Source organism: Ovis aries, chromosome 18, assembly GCF_016772045.2.
Source record: "Ovis aries strain OAR_USU_Benz2616 breed Rambouillet chromosome 18, ARS-UI_Ramb_v3.0, whole genome shotgun sequence".
Classification (NCBI taxonomy): domain Eukaryota; kingdom Metazoa; phylum Chordata; class Mammalia; order Artiodactyla; family Bovidae; genus Ovis; species Ovis aries.
In genome coordinates this window covers 25,229,836-25,251,511 of record NC_056071.1, presented here as the reverse complement: position 1 = coordinate 25,251,511, position 21,676 = coordinate 25,229,836, and the positions used below count along the sequence as shown (strand labels likewise).

Genomic DNA, 21,676 nt, shown 5'->3' with positions numbered 1-21,676 from the left:
AGCAACTGAAGCTTGTTAAAGTGCATGAGAATTGATAAGACATCATTCCAAAGACTTGAAGGATGAGCATAGCGAGGGAGCCGTGCCTAAGGGGATTCTGGAGCATCATTCTTTTTAAATTTTATTTATTTTATTTTGGCTGTAACAGGTCTTAGTTGTGGCACTGGGGAGCTTCGATCTTCATTGCAGCATGCAGGATCTTTAGTTGCAGCATGAGAACTCTTAGTCAAGGCACGTGGGATCTAGTTCCCTGACGACGGATCAAACCTGGGCCCCTTCCATTGGGAGAGCAGAGTTTTAGCCACTGGACCACTGGGGAAGTCCCCTTCTACCCTGGAGTCTTGAGCATTAAAGTTTTCTGAAACCATGTATTTCATGTCTGATATACATGTGTGTACCGAGAAACTTAAAAACATGGTACAATGTCAAAAGAATATGTCAGCACATAATTCCCAATCAGGGGCCCCAGCAATTACAAGAGAATACATGATACACAATGAAGTCTTCCTGGTGTGTGTTTAGGCCACCGACTCTGCCCCAGGCCACAGGAGGGATGGTGCCTCAGGCAGCTGCAGGGTTCTGTCCCCTCCCCACTCATACACCTAGTCACCTTGTATTAATAATTCTACCAGCCAAACTCAAGGGTTATCTACACCAACTTTTGGCCTTAATACTTTTCAATAAAACTTTGAGACACTTCTTTGCTATTTTACTAGTAATCACTAACCTTTCAAGATGATAAAAAATGGTTTCTGTATGAGAAGGATAAGGTGCCTCATCTTATAACCTAATCTCCACGTTTTAGTTATACGTTAACTTGACTGTAATCACAGGCGGTGATTTACCATGGGAACAGTGCTCTTTCACCCTGCCTGGCCCCCTCTCCCTTTCCCAGCATTGTTTGGATTTTTACCATTCTTGGATCAAGGCTCCAGGAATGTGATTATCAGGTTGCTGCCAAATTGCATTTTCCTCTTGGGGCTCCTTGCACACGTAAGAGGAATGAAAGTGTGCTGGGGCTGGTGGCAGCGGGTGGGAAGGTAGTAAAAACACAATGCTTTCCATTTCCCTTGGCTGTGTTCTCAGGGTGACGGGAGCACATTCCTGCCCCTCCACTTCCCTTTGTTGACGCTTTCTTGGCTGAATCACAGGTAGATTCCAGAGACAGAAAGAGGAGGGGGTCCAGGAGAAAGTGGCTTTCCTTCACCCTTAACCAGGACTGGGGAGCAATGTGGGAGGAGGATCTTGTGAAGGTCTTGGGTTTCCTGTCGGCTTAATGAGAAATCAGCAATTGATCTTTTGGTGATCTTTGGTATCCTCTTCCCAAGTACCAGGAAGAGAAGATGCTGGTAAGAAAGATGCTTCTAACAAAGACATAACGAAGAGAAACAAGACAGTAACTGCAAAAAGACCTGAAAGAATGATCAGTCTTAGAAAGGAGGTGGTAATTCCTCTGATGGAGAGAATGCCGTCCACATAGAAGTGGGGAAGGTGGGGGAAGAGCTTACCTGAAAGTCTTAATTTTATAAATTCATTAGAGTCAAGGATGCTTAGATGATAGAAGAGGAGTGGGATGAAGTGGTGGAGTTTCACTGCGTCTGGTAAATGACAATCTCGCTCCTTATGTGACTTTGAGAGCCAAATCGGAGATCATTGCAGACATTGGACTGAGATTAAAAACATCAGCTTTATTAGTAATACATTTTGTGCTAGAGGATGTGGATCAGGTCTTGCCAAATACACACTCCTGTCCTCACCCAGGCACAGGCAGCTCCAGGAGCCCACAGCCCACGCCGTCTTCTCCCCTGCTAAGCTTACTCCATGACTCTGACAAAATGAGAACCCACACTCCCTGCAAGCAGTAGGCTCCCAGAGAGAGAGAGAGAGAGAGTGAGAGAAGTACACTCATATCCTGGTCCCCACTCCAGAAAATCAGTTTTTGTCAAGAGTAAATGAAAGGCTAGAGAGAGGCCAAGAGTTTTATACAAATGGAAAATTCGAATTGTAAGAAGAAGCAGTAGGAATGGGGAGAAAGAATGACCCAGCAACATTACAGACTTGAAGCCAGAAGGAGGATCTGAGTTCACCTTGAGGGGAAATACAGTAGGAATGTCATTAACCAAGAGGTTGCCTGGTGGCAGTAGTGACAACCCAGTTGTGACTCTGTATTGTGTCAAGTCAATGTGGCTCCATGCCTCTCAACCTGATGGCAAGGATGCAGAAAGTGAATGATGCTTGGGGTACAGCAAAAGGGAGGCTGATGGTGGCCTGGGCTGCTGAGAACCAGTCAGTGCAGGTTCCATGGTGATGTCAGGGTTCACAAATGGCAGCAAAACATATTACATCACCTCCAGCCCTGTTTATCCCTGTCCAGCCCTGTAGTCCTGGTCATGATGGATGAAGGCTTAGGGACAGTCACTACTATGTTGGAAGTAAGGGAGAAACAACCTAGGGTATCAATAAGAGCTTCTCTGAGGGCCTGACCAGAGTCTGGCCAGAGCAGAGAACAGAGTCAGGAAAGGTTAATGATTTAGATGACCTGAATTCTAGAATCCAAGGTTTGAGGTGTGCCTGGCCAAGCTGCTGTGTATAAATGATGTGGCATGGAGACAGAATCCCGGAGAACTTAATATTCTTCAGTGATTACTAAGTCTTTTGCTGACTGAAAAGAATGAGTACAGAAGATTGAAGACTCAAGTATTGTTCTTTGTTTAGTCTTTCACATATAAAAACTCCATAAGTAAGCACAACCAGGTGCCACCCTGGGTGTTCTCCCTACAATTACTAAACTTAAAAGGCAGCCCCATACGAAGAAGCAGATGGGAATTAAAATAGCTGAATTTTGGCTGGATGAGACAACTCTATGATCTATAGACCTGGAATGAAATGACAGGGTAGGAATAGTCTTAGAACTCAACATAGATGACCATGCAATCTTGAAACATGGGTCTTGTCAAGTAGGAACCGGACCTGGTTGCTCCACTAACATTATGTTTTTATGTTACCTTTTAACTCTATCATTAAGGAAACGTTCCCATATAATTTGTGAGATGCCTTGCAGGTAAAGGGTGATTGTTTCACATAAAACAATGACTGTACAAAAAATGAGTTTTAATAACTGGCTTACTACAGAGCTCCCAATGTCTGTGTTCTGTCCTTTGCAAAGACACACAGGACTCTTACCATGAGAATGTGAATTTGGACCTCATTTTTTTTTAATTTTTATTTTTAATTGGAGGATAATTACTTTATAGTGTTGTGCTGGTTTCTGCTGTAGAACAAAGTGAATTAGTTATAAGTATACATATATCCCCTCCCTCTTAAGCCTCCCTCCCACCTCCCATCCCACCCCACTAGGCCATCACAGAGCACCAGGCTGAACTCCCTGTGCTATACAGCTACTTCTCACTAGCCTGGACGTTATATTTAATAGATAAGAGTCTATGAAAGTCAATAAAGTTATGCCCTACTTAGGCGTATATTCTCTTGGTGCATGCTAAGTCGTTTCAGTCAAGTCCGACTCTTTTCAACCCCATGGTCTGTAGCCCTCCAGGCTCCTCTGTCCATGGGATTCTCCAGGCATGAATACTGGAATGGGTTGCTGTTTCCTTCTCCAGGGGATCTTCTCAACCCGGGGAGTGAACCTGCATCTCTTGTCTCTTGCATTGGCAGGTGGATTCTTTACCACTAGTGCCACCTGGGAAGCCCAAGTTACTACAAAAGTTCCAGTGATTTATAGATTGTTGTGCCTATTATGTGAATGGAATGGAAAACATTATTCACAGAACCTTAACAAAAATGCATTTTGGTTAAACTACTTTCAGGTTTAGTGGTATAAGATTCAAATTTAAATCCTCTAGGTATTAGATATACTGAGACACGGACAAAAATATTTGAAGATCTGTAACCATTATGACCAACCTAAATAGCATATTTAAAAGCAGAGACACTACTTTGCCAACAATGGTCCGTCTAGTCAAGGCTATGGTTTTTCCAGTAGTCATGTATGGATGTGAGAGTTGGATGGTGAAGAAAGCTAAGTGCCAAAGAATTGATGCTTTTGAACTGTGGTGTTGGAGAAGACTCTTGGGAGTCCCTTGGACTGTAAGGAGATCCAACAAGTCCATCCTAAAGGAGATCAGTCCTGGGTGTTCACTGGAAGGACTGATGTTGAAGCTGAAATTCCAATACTTTGGCCACCTCATGTGAAGAGCTGACTCTTTGGAAAAGACCCTAATGCTGGGAAGGATTGGGGGCAGGTGGAGAAGGGGATGCCAGAGGATGAGATGGCTGGATGGCATCACCAACTCGATGGACATGGGTCTGGGTAGACTCCAGGAGTTGGTGATGGATAGGGAGGCCTGAAGTGCTGCAATTCATGGGGCCGCAAAGAGTTGGACACAACTGAGCAACTGAACTGAACTGAACTGAACCGAGCCACCTCTACCCGTATGGTCATGTCATTCTATACCTGTTCAGCACCTAGAGTTCAGGGAATCCTTTCACTGAAAGTTTTTAAAACTAAACTGAAACTGCAAGTACAACCCACAGAAAGCATCTATAAAAGAAAAGAAAAAGTAATAGACTGGATTTCATCAAAAGAAAAATCTTTTGCTCTACAAAAGACACTGCTATGACAATGAAAAATGAGGCACAGACTGGGAGGAAACACATGCAAATCACATATCTGCTGTAGGGCTAGTGTACAGGATATCTAAAGAACTCTCAAAACTCAATAATAAGGGGGAAATGATCCAATGAAAAATGGGTCAGCAACTTCCCTGGTAGTTCAGTGGTTAAGAAACCGCAATTCTAATGCAGGGGGTGCAGGGATATCGCATGCCACAAACAAGACCTGGTGCAGCCAAATAAATAAATAAACATTAAAAAAAAAAAAAGAACCATACACCAAAAGAAAAAGTAGTCAACTAACTGTATGATAGCTTTAAAGAGAAAACATGACCTTAGGATTACGACATTATTGGAAATATGTCTTCGAGAGGAAATCGAATTTATTTCATGGGTAGGCTGTGGACCTAGAACAGTTTTTTGTTCTGTGCTGAAAAGAAAACAGAATTAAGATGTCAAAAGTCAGGAAAGTCCGTATCTCACTGTGAGTTCTGTTATAAACGATGGATTTCTCTTATATGCTTTCCTGCCATTCAGTGTGTAGAGATGGGACCCTTTCCCAACGGTTTCCTCCGTCCCTTCTCTTTCCCCTCCTGAAATGGAAACCCCTCCTTTGATTTCCATATATGGATGTCAAGATTTGTGAAACACACTTAAGTCATCATGTTATAAAAGTTACAAGTCAAGGCTGGAAGGGGAAATAGTTTTCCTAGTGTCCTTTCTGTTAAATCATTTCAGAGAGAAGTGAATGGTACCTGGTTCTTTCTTCCTTCTTTCACACATGCTCTAAAAACTCAATACAACTTTCCTTGATTTGGCATAAAATGTTCTGTCTCCATGCTGTAGCTATTTAAAAATGAGCTTGAAATAACATTCTATTTAGTTACTTTTTTATTGGAGTATAGTTGCTATACAACGTTGTATTTATTTCTGCTGTACAGCAAAGCACATCAACTATATGTATACACATATCACCTCTTTTCTGGATTTCCTTCCCATTTAGGTCACTGCAGAGCCTGAGTAGAGTGCCCTGAGCTGTACAGTAGGTTCTTGACAGTTATCTATTTTGAAATAATATTCTTAACTTAAACCACATCTTGAAGCTTTATTTCCTCCACAGCTTCAGTTAAGGGAGTGGCTACAGTAGGGATGGGGCATTTCTGAGACACCTAAAGAGGCTTCTTACGCACAGTGGGGTTATCTAGTCATCACAGGGGAGGAGGGACGGTTAGGGAGATGTCAGGGTGACAGGATCAGATGAGTCTGAGGTCTCCCTTTTCTGAGTGGCTGGTGATGCTGTCTTCTGGATTAGGTCACACAAGGGATAAGTCAGGCAGAGAATTAGAAAAGATTTGAGAAGATACTTATCTCTATTTTACCAGCTTATTTATTTTTAAAAAAGTTTGCACAGCTGCTTCATCTCAAAATTCTGTGTTTGTTCAAGGATCTCAAGTCTGTTCCAGAGGCAATGTGATTTCTAATACAAAAAGAATGAATCCTCGTGGCAATGGATTTGAAGGGCGTGAGAAGACATGACATTTAACAGAGAAAATTAAGTTGGACTTGAAGTCATGGAAAATTAGGAGTGAAAAGTTCTTCTGTTGGTCCCTGAAATGCAGGAGGAGAAAGAACCCTTAGAAACTGCAGTCGGGCTCCCTCTGGTTGTTGTGGTTGTTTAGTCACTAAGTTGTGTCCAGCTCTTTGCCACCTCATGGATTGTATCCTACCAGGCTCCTCTGTCCATGGGGTTTCCTAGGCAAGAATACTAGAGTGAGTAGCCACTTTCTTCTCTAGGGGATCTTCCTGACCCAGGGATGGAACCCACGTCTCCTGCTTGGCAGGTGGGTTCTTTACCACCGAGTCACCAGGGAAGCCCAATGGTAGGGAAGCTTGGTTTTTTTTTTTTTTCATATTTACTTATTGAAGCATAGTTGATTCACAATGTTGTGTTAGTTTCAAGTGTACAGCAAAATGATTCAGTTTTATATATATATATATTTTTCAGATTCTTTTCCTATAGAGATTATTGTAAAATATTGAGTAGAGTTCCTGGTGTTACACAGTAGGTTTATCTTGATCATCTATTTCATATATACTAGTGTGTGTGTTAATCCCTGTAGGGAAGCTTCTAAAGGAGGAAGTCACATCTTCTCATACATGGTGAATTTGGTGAAATCGGTCCTCCTGGTGGCAAACTTCCAGGAAGCCAGATCCTTCCTGCTCAAATGATGTGGTTTCCTAAGGGGCATAAAAATAGTTCTCTCCTCACGAAAAAAATTAAGAATAGAATCCAAGGACCCTCCCACACATCAGAGCACAGCTGTTCAATGCGGCCAACAGTAGAACCTTAGCAGGTTTTAGTTCAGGCAACGTTATGATTTCACAGGCTGTTGCCTGATCATCTAAGAATTAGAAGAAAATCCAAAAGCAGGTATTTATAATCTACCATGATCTTCCTTACAATCCCATAAGGGAATACCAATTATTAAATATAGTTAACAATTTAAGTTCATTGGTATTTCTCAGATAGCTAAATGACTACTTGTCCCTGAAGTAAAATATCTGATAATCTGAACTTAATTATTTTTGCATTAAAAATTATTTCATTGAAGTATAATTGATGTATAATATTGTATTAATTTCTGCTTCAAAGTGATTTAGTTACATACATATCTATATTATTTTTCATATTCTTTTCCATTATGGCTTACCCAGGATATTGAATATAATTCTCTGTGCTATACAGTAGGACCTTAATTGTTTATACATCCTACATATACTAGTTTGCATCTGTTAATCAGAAACTCCCAAACCTTCCCTCCCCACTCTCTCCCCACCTTGGTAACCACAAGGTCTGTTCTCTAAGTCTATGAGTCTGTTTCCATTTCATAGATAGGTTCATTTGTGTCGTATTTTAGATTACACATATAAGTGATATCATTTGGTATTTGTCTTTCTCCATATGACTTAGTTCACTTAGTCTGATATTCTCTAAGTCCATCCATGTTGCTGCAAATGCCATTATTTCATTCTCTTTTATGGCTGAGTAATATTTCTTTGTCTATACATACCACATCTTCTTTATCCATTCATCTGTTGATGGACACTTAGGTTGCTTTCATGTCCTGGCTATTTTAGTGCTGTTATAAACACAGAAGTTCATGTATATTTTTGAATTATGGTTTTCTCTGAATATATGCCCAGGAGTGGGATTGCTGGGTTATATTGCAACTCTATTTTTAGTTTCTTAAGGAACCTCCATACTCTTCTCCATAGTGGCTGCACCAACTTACATTCCCATTGACAGTGTAGGAAGTTTCCTTTTCTCCACACCCCTCTACAGCATTTGTTATTTGTATACTTTTTGATGAGGGATATATTGTCTGGTGTAAAGTGATAGCTCATTGTAGTTTTGATTTGCATTCCTCCAATAATTTGTGATAAACCTAAACTTAACTATTAACAATGTATTTTCTGAATCCCCTGAATTTCAAATAAGGATTTGAATGTATTTATTTTGTCATTGTAACCATTCCTTGCTGACAGCTATACTCAAATCTCTCAAACCTAAGTGCTAGTGTCTTCCTTTATCATCAGAGGCAGTGTGATGGGCCAGCTAAGACAGCAGAGCTGGAGATCATGTTGGAGCCCCAGTGTCTGCCAGCTGTTCATCCTTAGGCAGATTATTTACCCTCTCCTTGACTCTGTTTCTTCATGGGTAAAATGTTGTTGTTCTTCAGTCACTAACACTTCAGCAATCCAATGGACTGCAGCTGCTAGACTCCTCTGTCCATGGGATTTCCCAGATAAGAATACTGGTGTGGGTTGCCATTTCCTTCTCCAGGGAATCTTCCTAACACAGGGATCAAATCTGCGTCTTTCTACATTGGCAGGCAGTTTCTTTATCACTGAGCCACCTGGGAAGCCCCATCAATAAAACGGGGGTGTTGGAAAGACTGCCTGCCTCATAGGGCTGCTGTGAGATTAAACAAGCCTAGAGTAGGACCTTGGTGAGTACGTATTAATACATATATAAGGTACTTAGTGTGATGAACAGAGAAGGCAATGGCACCCCACTCCAGTACTCTTGCCTGGAAAATCCCATGGACGGAGGAGCCTGGTAGGCTGCAGTCTATGGGGTCACTAAGAGTCGGACACGACTGAGTGACTTCACTTTCACTTTTCACTATCATGCATTGGAAAAGGAAATGGCAACCCACTCCAGTGTTCTTGCCTGGAGAATCCCAGGGACAGGGGAGCCTGGTGGGCTGCCGTCTGTGGGGTCACACAGAGTTGGACCCGACTGAAGTGACTTAGCAGCAGCAGCAGCAGCAGCAGTGCTTTGAATGGTAAAGAGCACCGTATGTGTTAACTGTACTTCTGTTGTTTCCTGATGTTCCTCAGGGTAATTTTCAGTGGTTATATTAGGAGTGTGTGACGTTTAAAAATATGTCCGAGTCCCATGATTCCCCAAAGCCTGAAAAAATCATACAACAACAATAACATTAATTTTTGGTTTTAATCTTTAGTTCATCTCGGGGTAATACACCTGTCCCTTTGTATTTACTAGAGTTGAAAACATGTCCATGAGGTTGGAGGAAATCAACGAAAGAGAAAACTTTATGAAAACTTCCCTACAAACTGTGGACCTTCGCCTCTCCCAACTGGAAGAACTATCTAACAGAATGGTGAACGCGCTGGAAAACCTGGCGGGAATCGACAAGTCTGACCTGATACAGACGCGGTCCCGGGCCTCCTCGGAATGTGATGCCACGTTCCTTCTCAGGCGGAGCAGCATCAGCAGCGCCGATGGCTACAGCCTGTATAGGTACCATTTCAACGGGGACGAGCTGTTGTATGAGGATACCTCCTTCTGCATGCCCCCGGGGGCAGCGAACAGGAAGAAAGCCGGTTCCTTCCGTGGGAAGGAAGAGAAGGACCAAAGGACGTACCTGGCCCCAGAGCGCCAGGGCAGCCTTCGCCTGCCACCCAGTACCGGCGCGCCAGCATCCCCAGACCGAGGTCAGCTTGCCTCCGACAACGGCAAGAGCAGCTCGGAACCGAAGTCAGGTTCAGATACTGGGATTTCCGCTGAAAATGATGAAAGGCAGGTAGTCCCTAAAAAAGAAGAAATGACTTCCCCACGTTTAAGTCAAACAGATGCTATACACGGAGAAAACAAGTCGGATTTTCAAAAAAGCACTCAGCTGACAGTGGAAACCACAAAGATAGAAGGCATCATTTCTTATCCCCTGGAAGAAACAAAGCCAAGCCGCTATTACCCTGATGAGACGTTCAGCGCTTGTAAAACGCTAAAGTCCAGAAGCTTTGTGTATTCCCGGGGAAGAAAGGTGGTTGGCGGGGCTAACAATTGGGGTGCAGCCGGGGACCCAACATGCCCCTCGACAGTTCAGCAGTGGACCACGGAATGGAAGTATGAAGTTCAAAAGATTATGCGTTCTCGGAGCACGGAAATACCTTCCTTTTCGTCCGAAGCTGCACTGCAGGCTGAGCATTGTGGACATTTCACAGACAAGGAAGATGAAAACTGTGTTTTTAAAACAGCCCCTCAGATCTCTTGCTTGTCTTTTACTGACAGAACTGACAAGGAAAACTTACTGTCTGTGAAAACACACCAAACTTTGGGATTCCCATCTTCAAGGTCAAAAAGTTTACACAGCCGTCCTAGGAGTGTGAAAGCCCTCCAGGGCAACTTACACAGACCTGGACATGCCAGCAGTGTAAGTAACTTAGTAGTTGTGTCTGGAATTACAGTGGAAGACCCCAAGGTTCAGCAAGAGAAGACTTCCTCAGAAACAGAGTGCTAGTGTGTTTTGTTTCTTTGGTTTTTACATCAGGACCACAGATGAGCTCCATCTTGGTCATCTAGACAGCATCAGTTTCTGAAAACATTTTCATGAGAGATCTTTGACCATTAATTTAATTTACATTTTGATTAATTTAAAATGTAAAGGCACTAAACTTTAAGTAATAGTTTGGTAGCATATGTTAATAAACTTAGTTTTTTTTTTTTTTTAGTTGGAATAGGATCAAGAAAAGTGAAGACTCCAATTGCTTAATCAATAGGCAAGAGCCTATGAGCTCTTTGGGGCTTCCCACGTGGCTCAGAGGTAAAGAATCCACATGCCACTAAAGGGAGACCCAGGTTCAATCCATGGGCCACAAAGATCCCCTGGAGAAGAAAATGACAACCCACTCCTGTATTCCTGCCTGGGAAATCCCACGGACAGAGGAGCCGGGGGTCTGCAGTCCTTGGGGGTCACAAAAGAGTCCATCATGACATAGCATCTAAACAACAGTTACAACAATCTCTATTTCTGAGGGCAACCAAAAACAGACAAAGACATGCTTTTGGGTGTCACCAATAGTTTATTTAAGGGAGTAAGCAGCTATGTGAGAAAGAGAAATGAAAGAAAAAGCAAACATGAGAAAATGAGGGGTGGAAGAGAAAACAAACTAAGAGGTGCAAGAAGGGAGGACTGGAAAGGGGACTTAAGTATCATATCTTCTTTATGGGTTTTTGTTTTATGTTTTCATGTTTTAAAATTACACAATAAGAAGAAAAGGCCACGATTATATCAGAGGTCACACTGTAATAGGGTAAGGTGACCAATAGTTTTGTTAATGTGTAAAAATAGTGTCCCATATGAATCTTCTTGTTGTCATATAGTCCTGGATGCCAAATACAAATTAATTGTACTTCTGTCTATTGCAATGGTCTGTGTAAAGCTGTGGCTAAAATCTAAAGGATCCATGTTTGAGGTGGGAGTTCTCAAGAGTGTCAAAGATGAGTCACAGCTAAAAACAGAAGGTAAGGCTCAATTTGGAATTTCAGACATAACATTGCCATAAAGTGGCAAAGAGTTGGGGAGAGAGGTAGAGAGAGAGACACAGTGCCGTTGTGCCAAAGGTACTGATCAGAGAGACTCTGGAGGCTGAAGAAGTTCATGCACAGATAAGAATCCCTGAACTGGGCTGGATTTACCAGAAAGCACTGCTACACCATTGCATGGATGATGGGACTTTGACATTTAATAAATGATAACATTTATTTAATAAAGAAAACAATTGCTTATCTATTGCTACATCGAGATTATTCAATCAATCCTGCTCCCTGTGTTATTTGACCCAAGGATAAACCCATTCTATTTGGCCTCATTCCTAATTCTCTGCGTTGGATGCCCAGAAAATTTTCAGCCCTTTCAGTTCAGTTCAGTTCAGTCTCCAGTGTTGGAGTTTCAGCTTCAGCATCAGTCCTTCGAATGAATATTCAGGACTGATTTCCTTTAGGGTGGACTGGTTGGCTCTCCTTGCAGTCCAAGGGACTCTCAAGAGTCTTCTCCAACATAGTTCAAAAACATAAATTCTTAGGCCCTTTGCCACACCCTAAAATAAAAAGTGTTTCTCAGAATAAGCTGGAGAACCTCTGACAGCCCTAGAGAACAGGTTTGAAGAAGGCAAAGCTTCTCATCAGAATTCTCCACCTGTCCACTCATTACACCTGTCGCCTTTCTAGGTCCCTCCTACCTTGCCTCAGGTGTGGGGCCTGAATCTATCCCCAGGAGTCTCACTGAGTCTCCTGTTGACATACTGGAAAGGGTAGCTATTCCCTTCTCTAGGGATCTTCCTGACCCAGGGATTGAATCCAGGTCTCCCACATTACACGTGGATTCTTTACCATCTGAGCCACCTGGGAAGCAATATTTCTAATTCTGGTTTACCTAATTTATTCATGTTTCCTATCATTTTCTTTGTGTCTTTAGCTCCATGAAATGCTGGGTGTTGTTTTTTGATCTGTATGAAGGGTATGTCTTCCTGATGTGCTTTTACCGTCTGTAGGAATGCTATTCTGATCTTCTTTGTTTTATTACAATACTTGTCTATGGGATTTGACTTCCATGCTTTCCCTTGATTATTGTTATGTGAAATAGGTTTTCTCAAACTTTTTGAAGACGGCAGTTGTCAGGATAGCTTTTCTAACTTCACAAGAGAACCTTCTTTATTTTCACAGTCTGGCATTAAAATTTTGTAAAAGCCAGGGGACTTCCCTCGTGGGCCTGTGGTTAAGAGTCCATGCTTCCACTGCACAGGGCACAGGTTCAGTCCTTGGTCAGGGAACTAAGATGCCCTGCAAACAACAAAAAAAAATTGTAAAGTCAGCTTATTTTCAGAGATTCCTGGTCCTCCATCTTTATTTGGACCTTCCCTTTCCTTTGTCTTGACTTGGCTCATTTTGTTTCCATGCTCAGCAGTCTGTTCTTGGTGTGGCTCCCTTTCTTTAAAGGAAGCACAGGTAGGTCAGTTTCAAGAGTTCCTCTAGCAGCTTCCAAAGTTCTACCCCTCAGACCTCACCAGGAGCCCTTGCGCTCCCAAACACCATTCTCTACTTCACTTGCTCTTCTCCACTTGACTGGCCAGGCCAGTAAATACCTTCTGGCTATTTGGGAATTCTCCAGATGCCTCATTGATTCCCTTTGCTGATATCACAAAAATCTTCTAAGTGCTGTGGTTTGCTCCTACTTACCTATATTTTGGAAATCTTGGGGAAACTAGTTCACTTAGATTTGTGGTGAATGTTGTCCATGGGGCTTCGGTTTTGCTTTATAGTTCCTTTGTCTGTTTTCCTGGGGAAACTGAAAAATTATGCTGCTGTTGTCATCTTCCCAGAATTCCCCCTCAGGAAAAAGATGTTTTAAATGTCTTAATAGTTATCTTCAAGGGCTATATACTCAGGTAATGGCATAGTTTTGTAGATGTTGTTGTTGTTTAGTTGCTCAGTCATGTTCTGACTCTTTGCGACTCCATGGACTATAGCCCACCAGGCTCCTCTGCCCATGGGATTTCCCAGGCAAAAATAATGGGTGTGTTGCCATTTCCTTGTACATAACCATCATAAAACTACCTCTCCCCGACTGCTTCCATCATCACTTTCTGTTATCTGGACTCTTCTAATAGTCCCCAACTAGTATTGTTACGGAAAGTGGGGTCTGGCTGCTGGCTGCTCTAACGTCAGTAAAGGGGCAAGGTTGGTGGGAAGTTTGCTTTATTTCAGAAGCTGGCAATGTTGCAGGGGGTCAGGGGGAGAGGAGACTCCTGTTCAAAGGCTGACTCCCACCACTGACAATTAGTGGACAAGGGCTTTTCTAGGCAGGAGGGGGCTTCATGCAGAAACAGTACAGGCAGCTCTGACAGTCATCTTGAAATCGGTCATCAGTGGTCTGACCAGTGTCATCTTGATAATTTTGAGTACAATCAATCTTCAGTCCTGGTGTTGGTTTGTTCCCATTTCTTTGAGGACAATTCTCAGAATTGTGGCAGCTTAGGTCATGAATACAGTCTGGTTGTCATGTATTGATAGTTAACCTCTTCTGCCTGGTGGGGGTTTCAGTACCTGTAAGACAGTTCATGGGTTTGAGCAAGCTCCAGGAGTTAGTGATGGACAGGGAAGCCTGGCATGCTGCAGTCCATGGGGGTCACAAAGAGTCGGACACGACTGAGTGACTGAACTGACTAACTGAAGACAGTTCACGGGATATGGCTCAGAGTATCATCTATAGCCCCTGAGGAGGAACTAAAGGTCCTTGACTGTGCTTAATGACTAAACTGTTATTATTTTGTCCTGTTTGACTGTTTTCCTTTGCTTCTGAATTTTCTCACTTCTCTGATTAAATATATTCTTTGACTCAAGTTTTTTGACAGGCAGGAGGCAGGTTTAGGGCATGGGAGGTGGGGGAGAAGCAATGTAGGGTCCTGTTCTATTCAGTCTCACAGCTTCTATCATTACGTACCTCTACAGTGGGGGGTGTGTGTGTGTGTGTGTGTGTGTGTGTATTTTTAAATGTCAGATCAAGTCATTCTCAACTCAAAGCATCACAAAAGCACCTGAACTTTCAGAACCTATGTGATCTGGCTTGTTGATTTTCTCTGACCTCTTCTCCCACTGGATTAGGCTGCTCTGAACACACCAGACAAGATCTCAACCCCAGGCATTTGCATGACTCTCTCCTCTTCCTCCTGATTTCCACCTGGGTTGCTCCTTCACTCCCTTCAGTTTCTGTCTGCTCAAATGTCATCTGATCAGAAAGACTTCCCTGATCACACTCTATCTCCCATTTAAAAAAAGCCCTCATCCTCTTCCCATATTTTTCAATTCATGGCACTTGTTATACATTAATTTTGTGTATCTTTCCACCTGTAATGAAAGTGCCAGGAAAGTAGAAACTGTCTTCTTAGTGACCCAAGTAGTTTTTAACACAGAGTTAGCAATCAATAGGGCTTCCCTGATAGCTCAGATGATAGAGAATCTGCCAGCCAATGCAGGAGACCCAGGTTTGATCCCTGGGTTGGGAAGATCCCCTGGAGAAGGGAATGGCACCCCACTTGCCTGGGAAATCCCACAGACAGAGGAGTCTGGCAGACTACAGCCCATGGGGTCAAAAGAGTCAGACATGACTGAGTGACTAAAGTGCATCCATATATAGCAATCAATACAAATTTGGTAACTGACTGAATGAATATATACATTACCTAGCACATAATAGGTATTCAAAAAGTGTTAGCGCTTTTTCTTCCCCTCTTCACAGGGAAAAGGAAATGGTCTGCAGGGAATACCACTATCCCCCACCATTTTTGTTCAGTCACTCAGTCATATTCAACTCTTTGCGACCCCATAGACTGCAGCATGCCAGGCTTCCCTGTCTTTCATTATCTTCTGGAATTTGCTCAAATTCAAGTCCATTGAGTCAATGATGCCATCCAACCTTCTCATCCACTGTCACCCTCTTTTCTTGCCCTCTATCCTCCTATCCCGCACAATAGAAGAACCAATACAAGAAACAGAGTCAGAAAAACAGGAGGACAAAAGAGTGACATTAGAGACAAAGAAGGAGATAGGCAGCTATTTCAAAGGTACAGAGTATCAAGGAGACCAAGACTAATGCTTGGAATTGCACTGATTCTCCCAAAATTCAGACACTAAAGCTGAAAATCAGTGAGTGTATTTGGAGATAGGAGATACCTCTTTGCGAGGTAATTAATGTTAAATGAGTTCATAAAGGCTGGGATCCTAATCCAACAGGATTAATGAATGCCCCTATAAAATGAGGCACCAGGAACAAAATTAGGTCATTTGCAGATGTGGATGGACCTAGGGTCTGTTATAGAGTGAAGTAAGTCAGAAAAACCAACATTGTATATTAATGCATATATGTGGAATATAGAAAGATGGTACAGATGAACCCATTGCAGGGCAGGAATAGAGACGCAGACATAGAAAATGGACATGTGGACACAATGGAGGGGTGGCTGCATTGGGAGGGTAGCACTGACACATATATACTGCTGCTGCTGCTGCTGCGGCTGCTGCTGCTGCGTCGCTTCAGTCGTGTCCGACTCTGTGCGACCCCATAGATGGCAGCCCGCATATATACTACAGTGTGTAAAGCAGATAGCTAGTGGGGAGCTGTTGTGTAGCACAGGGAGCTCAGCTCAGTGCTCTGTGATGACTTAGGGGGTAGGATGGGGAAGGTGGGCAGGAGGCAACAGGGAGGGGATATACGTAAACATATGGCTGATTTGATTCATGTGCAGCATAAACCAACACATTGTAAAGCAACTATACCCCCCAATAAAAAATTAACTTGAATAAAGAAGAGGCACCAGAGTGAGTTCTGACACCCTGCACCCACCCACCACCCATCTCCCACTGCTCAGCTCTCTTCATTGTCTGCAAGCCCAGAGTGCTCTCACCAGAATTCTATCTTTCCTACTTGATCTTGGGCTTCCCAGCCTCCAGAGCTGTGAGAAATAAACTGCTGTTTAAGCCACCCAGTCTGTGATGTTTTCTTATGGCAACCCAAGCACACTAACACAATTAGGTATCTGAAAAAGTCCTAACATTTAGGGTAGGTCAAGACAAATCTGGAAATCAGTTTTTCAGTTTTTTAATTGTATGGTCACTTAATAGAGTTGTAGATCCTAAAACTTGTATGGCAAAGCCCAAGTCACAGTAAGCCATTTCAGCATAAAGATCCATACATTCCTTGCAAAGCGTGTGTGGGAAAACAATCCATTTTGTCCAGTTTTATTAAAGTATAATTGACATATATCACTGCACAAGTTTAAGGTGTACAGTTTAATGATTTGACTTGCATATATTGTAGAATGATTACTGCAGTGAATTTAACTGGCATTCATCATCTTACATAAATACAGTAAAGAAAGAGAAAAAACCAGTTTTTCCCGTTGTGATGAGAATTCTTAGGATTTACTCCCTTAACTTTCCCATATAACATATAGCAGTATTACATTATTTCCCTAGTACTTACTTTTCTTATAACTGGAAGTGTGTAGCTTTTAACCACTTCTCTCCAGTTCCTCTCTCCCACTTCCTGCCTCTGGGAACCGCAAATATGATCTCTTTTTTTCTGAGTTTAATGTTTTTTTTTTTAAATCTATTTAATGCGGACGAATCACAGACAATTCATAAAAAGGTGTTAAATGTATGTGTACAGCAGTATATGTAATACCTATAACTCAATGGACTTGATATTTTAAAGTACAGTTGTAGAACCCGAGCAAAATGGAATCATATGTCACTCAAACAAGTTAACCAGAAAGATCATTGGGGTTCTGGATCCAAGATAAAATTTTTTTTTAAAAAAGGTAAATTTTGAAGTCTTATTTAAATTTTGTTGTTTAGTCAATAAGTCTGTCAAGTTCTTTTCGACTCCATGGACTGTGGCCCACCAGGCTCCTCTCTCCATGGGATTTCCCAGCTAAGAATATCAGAGTAGGTAGCACTTTCTTCTCCAGGGGATCGTCCGGACCCAGGGATTGAACCCACATTTCCTGCATCACAGATGGATTCTTTACTACTGACCCACCAGGTTGTTGTTCAGTTGCTAAGTCGCGCCCAACTATTTGCCATACCAGGCTTCCCTGTTCTGCATTATCTCCCTGAGTTTGCTCAAACTAATGTCCATGAAGTCGGTGATGCCATCCAACCATCACATCCTGTCACCACCACCTCCTCTTGCCCTCAATCTTTTCCAGCATCAGGGTCTTTTCCAATGAGTTGTCTTTTCCCATCAGGGAGCCAAAGTATTAGAACTTCAGCTTCAGCATCAGTCCCTCCAGTGAATATTCTGGGTTGGTTGATTTCCTTTAGGATTGACTGATTTGCTCTTCAAGTGACTCTCAAGAGTCTTCTCCCACATCCAAAACTTGAAAACATCAGTTCTTCACACTCAGCCTTTTTTATGGTTCAACTCTCACATCCAGTGCATGACTATTGTAAAAACCATAGCTTTTACTATACAGACATTTGAGCCACAAGGGAAGCCCTTTAAATTTTTCAGTGTTTCCATTAGGGACACTTGTCAGAAAGATTGTGACTCAGATGGCCTCACTGGAGCTTCCCTATGGCATTAATTATAAAATGCTAATTAGAGATTTATTCTTTAAAACATAAGAAAAACCTAGTTTCAATTAATAATTTACCAAAATCTAACATCACCAGTCCCCTTCCACCCAAGGCGGCTCCAGTTCGGAAACATGCTAGAGTTCAGAAATGCCCTGGGCTTCATAAGCTGAAGGTAGCTGATTCTTTGCAATTATTTCGTCCATAGCCTATTTGGTCCAAACAGTTAAGGTCTGCCTCTCGCTGGCCTTTTTGATCATTTATCTGCTCACTGGTATTTTTACACGTGAGGATAGCCAAGAAAAGAAAGGAAGATAACTTGCTTAATATGGAGTTTAATAAAGAGGGTAGAAGTTAAAGTAAACAGAGGCGTTCAGGTTGCCTGGCAACGTTCTCTGTCAACAGCCTCAGTATCCCACGCAATTCAGCAGGACACCTGAGTCTCATGGCTCCGTGCACGGACAGACACACTGGGTGATGGAAGGCACCGCGCTGACCGTCTGATCCCGGTCACTGCCCGCTGCCCCGGGCCGCTTCCCCGGTGCCCGATCCTCACAGGCTGGCCGCAGACTGCGTGACCGGTCCATCTCGGGCTACAGGATCCCCTTTCCCCGCTCTGGGCTCCTCCTGACTACGGAAAACACCGATCGCGCGAGCTGGGGAAGTAGCGAGCGGCGTCCAGGGACCTGTCGTGATCCCCGCCGGCCTCCGTACGTCCCCATGACCCCCACGGATGGCCTCCGTTTCACACGCCGGCCGCCGTACGTCCCCGCGAGCCGCAGTGACCCCCGCGGGTAGCCCCCGTGACCCCAGGCGGCCGCCGTACGTCCCCTAGGCCGCCGTGGACCCTGCCGGCCGCCGTAGGAGCGCCCCCACTCCCGCCCGGGCCGCGCTCTCAAGATGGCTCCCGGGCCTCACTGCCCCCCGGCCCACTCACTGAGGGCAGGGCAGCGGCGCTCGGCACAAGCCTCGCGTTCCGACGCCGGCGCAGCCTAGAGGCTAGGAGCTGCCGGCCGCCGGCCCTGCGCGCGCCGTTTCGCGGGGCGGGGCGGGGCGGGGCGCCGGGCCCCTTCCGGGGATGGGCCCGGGCTCCTCCCCGCTCGGGCGGGCGCTCCGCCGTGTCCCCGCCCGTCAGCCCGCCCGGTCCGGCTGGCTGCAGACCGAGCCCGGGCAGTCGCACCAGGAGCTCTCAGCCCGCGGGCGTCGGGAGGCGGGTCCCGGGCTGCGACCGGGCCGGGCCGAGCAGGCGGCCGCATCATGTTCTCGCTCAAGCCGCCCAGACCCACCTTCAGGTCCTACCTCCTGCCGCCGCCCCAGGTAAACAGTCGTCTCCCCGCTGCGCCCTCTTATCGCGCTTCCGGGGAGCCGCGCGCGGGCCGGCCCGGGAGGCTGTCCCGGACTCCAGACTCCGGCCCCGGATTCCGTTGCGGGGAAGCCACGCTCCAGCGATCCCCACCATCTCGGGGGAAACTTGCAAAACTCCGCCGAAGCCGTTGTCGGCTCGGAGACGGAACCCCAGGGAGCGATCGAACCTGGATTTATTTAGCCCTTTGCCCAGCGGCTGTCCACGCTGTGACCGCCGGCGGGATTGCATCGCCTGCGGGCTTCTGGAGGGAGGGGTCACCTACCTGTCGTAAATGTGAACACCTTGAGGCACCTCAGGCGGTTGTACAATATTGTTTTTTAGGTCCGACTCCCAATACCTTCACGAACAGGAGTTTAGTAAAAATGTGAAAGAATTTAAGGGGGGGGATACGTGCCTGTCGCGTGTGATCACTTAGGAAAAAAATTTGCCTTCTCTCACGGAGTAGGGGGGAATTTTTATTTTGATTTGTTTTGCTAATGTGTTTCAGACTGACGATAAGATTAATTCGGAACCGAAAATTAAAAAACTGGAGCCCGTTCTTTTGCCAGGTAAGCATGAGAGTTCTGGCAGATATTTTATTTGACAGATACTGGCCTAAGATTATTTTACCAACTAGTATCATGTGGTTAACTTTACTCATTTACTTTAAACTTCAGCGAGTTAAACACCTAACAACTGTGGAGGGGGGAAAAGTTGGTTAGAACTAAAGGACAGCAACAAAAAGTAATGATTAATTGATGTTTGTCCTTGAAAATTGAAGTATCATAGAAAACTGTCAAGAATGTCATTACCTCATTTTCTTTTTGTCTCCTGAAATGTTCTTTTTTTAAGCACTCATGAATTGCTTAGGTAGTGAGAGGACACTGTCCTTCATACCCATCTGCAACTTCATGTGTTTGTGGTTAATAGATCATTTCAATAGTATGAAAAGCAACTTTTATTATGTCTGAGTCTCTGTACTAATAACAAAACTTAGTGTACTTTGAATCACTTACTTGGCAATTGTTTTTTTGAAGGTGTCAGCTGGCTGTGTTTGCAGATCTCCTTGTTTCAATTTAGAATGGAGTTTTCCAACCGAGACACTCCAGACATTTTGGGCCTGGTCATTCTTTGTTTTAGGGTTGTCTTGTGTATTGCATGCTATTCAGCATCATTCCTGGCCTTTACCCCCAGATGCTAGGAGCACCCCCTCCTCTACCTTTTGTGAGAACCAGAATGTCTTGCCAAACTGTTTTGTCAGGGGAACTCTTAGTGCAAAACTTTCTCTCTGTGGAGAAGCACTGGTTTAGAACAAAATTGACCTTAAATGACCTTAGAGGTATCAGTAAGAATTGATGGTAAATTGTTATATGCTTTAGTTTTAATGCATATAAGATATTTGTTTGACTGGTAGTTTGAATTGTATAGTAATTATATGATAGTTAGGAAAAGTCAGTTGTTTAACTCGATTATTGGGGAAAGTAACCAGAAAAGCCCATTTTAAACCTGAAATGCAATCAAATACCAGTCTGTGTGGCTACTATCAACATTTTAAAATCTCAGTCATTACTTAATTCTAAATCTGGTAAAATGACTAGAGCTCTATAAGTAGTAACTGAACAAATATGGAAACTTTAAATTTTGTGTTGTAAAATTTTAAATGTTAAGTGAAAAGTGAAAGTGAACGTTGCTCAGTCGTGTCCGACTCTTTGCGACCCCATGGACTATACAGTCCATGGAATTTTCCAGGCCAGAATACTGGAGTGGGTTGCCTTTCCCTTCTCCAGGTGATCTTGCCAACTCAGGGATCGAACCCAGATCTCCCACATTGCAGGCGAATTCTTTACCAGCTGAGCCACAATGTTAAGTAGAACAAACAAATTTAAAACATCAACCTTTGGTTCCATGTTACAGATGTTAACTTTTAAAATTGTTTCAACTTAATTATGGAAGTTAGTTATAAATGTTTTCTCTTTATTTTGTTAATGCTTTTTAGCCAAACTGCATGTACTAAATAATCCTTTGCACTTGTCCCCAGAGTGAAGAATAGAATTAATAAGTAACCTTTGCTCCTTGTGCGTGATCTGTTTTGGCTTTAGTCACTCTGGTCTTTTAAATGTCCCTGCGGCAAGCAGTGCTCATCCTGAATGAGAGCCTGTGAGCTACTGAACTTTGGCTCCTTTTGCTCTGACTGAGCAGGCCCTGTTCTTTGATTCCCTGCTTCCAATACTTGATTTGATTTGACACTAATAAACCACATG

General features: G+C 43.6%; 2 protein-coding genes across 4 annotated transcripts in view; both read left to right on the top strand.

Annotated features, from left to right (window-relative positions):
- TRPM1 (transient receptor potential cation channel subfamily M member 1) overlaps positions 1-11,727 on the top strand; it is a 76,608-nt gene extending 64,881 nt beyond the window's left edge. Inside the window, exon 26 of the mRNA XM_060401392.1 lies at positions 9,200-11,727. Coding sequence (XP_060257375.1) covers positions 9,200-10,457 — 1,258 coding nt within the window. The 3' untranslated portion in view covers positions 10,458-11,727. The remainder of the gene's footprint in view (positions 1-9,199) is intronic.
- Positions 11,728-18,944: 7,217 nt separating this feature from the next.
- Positions 18,945-21,676, top strand: part of MTMR10 (myotubularin related protein 10) — a 43,637-nt gene continuing 40,905 nt past the window's right edge. Inside the window, exons 1-2 of one of the 3 annotated variants that reach the window (XM_042235155.1) lie at positions 18,945-19,387; positions 19,924-19,984. In XM_042235155.1, the coding sequence (XP_042091089.1) occupies positions 19,149-19,387; positions 19,924-19,984 (300 nt within the window). In that variant the 5' untranslated portion in view covers positions 18,945-19,148. Of the gene's footprint in view, positions 19,388-19,430; positions 19,758-19,923; positions 19,985-21,676 lie in introns of those variants that run through there. The other 2 variants (XM_004017803.5, XM_042235156.2) reach the window with 2 other exon arrangements.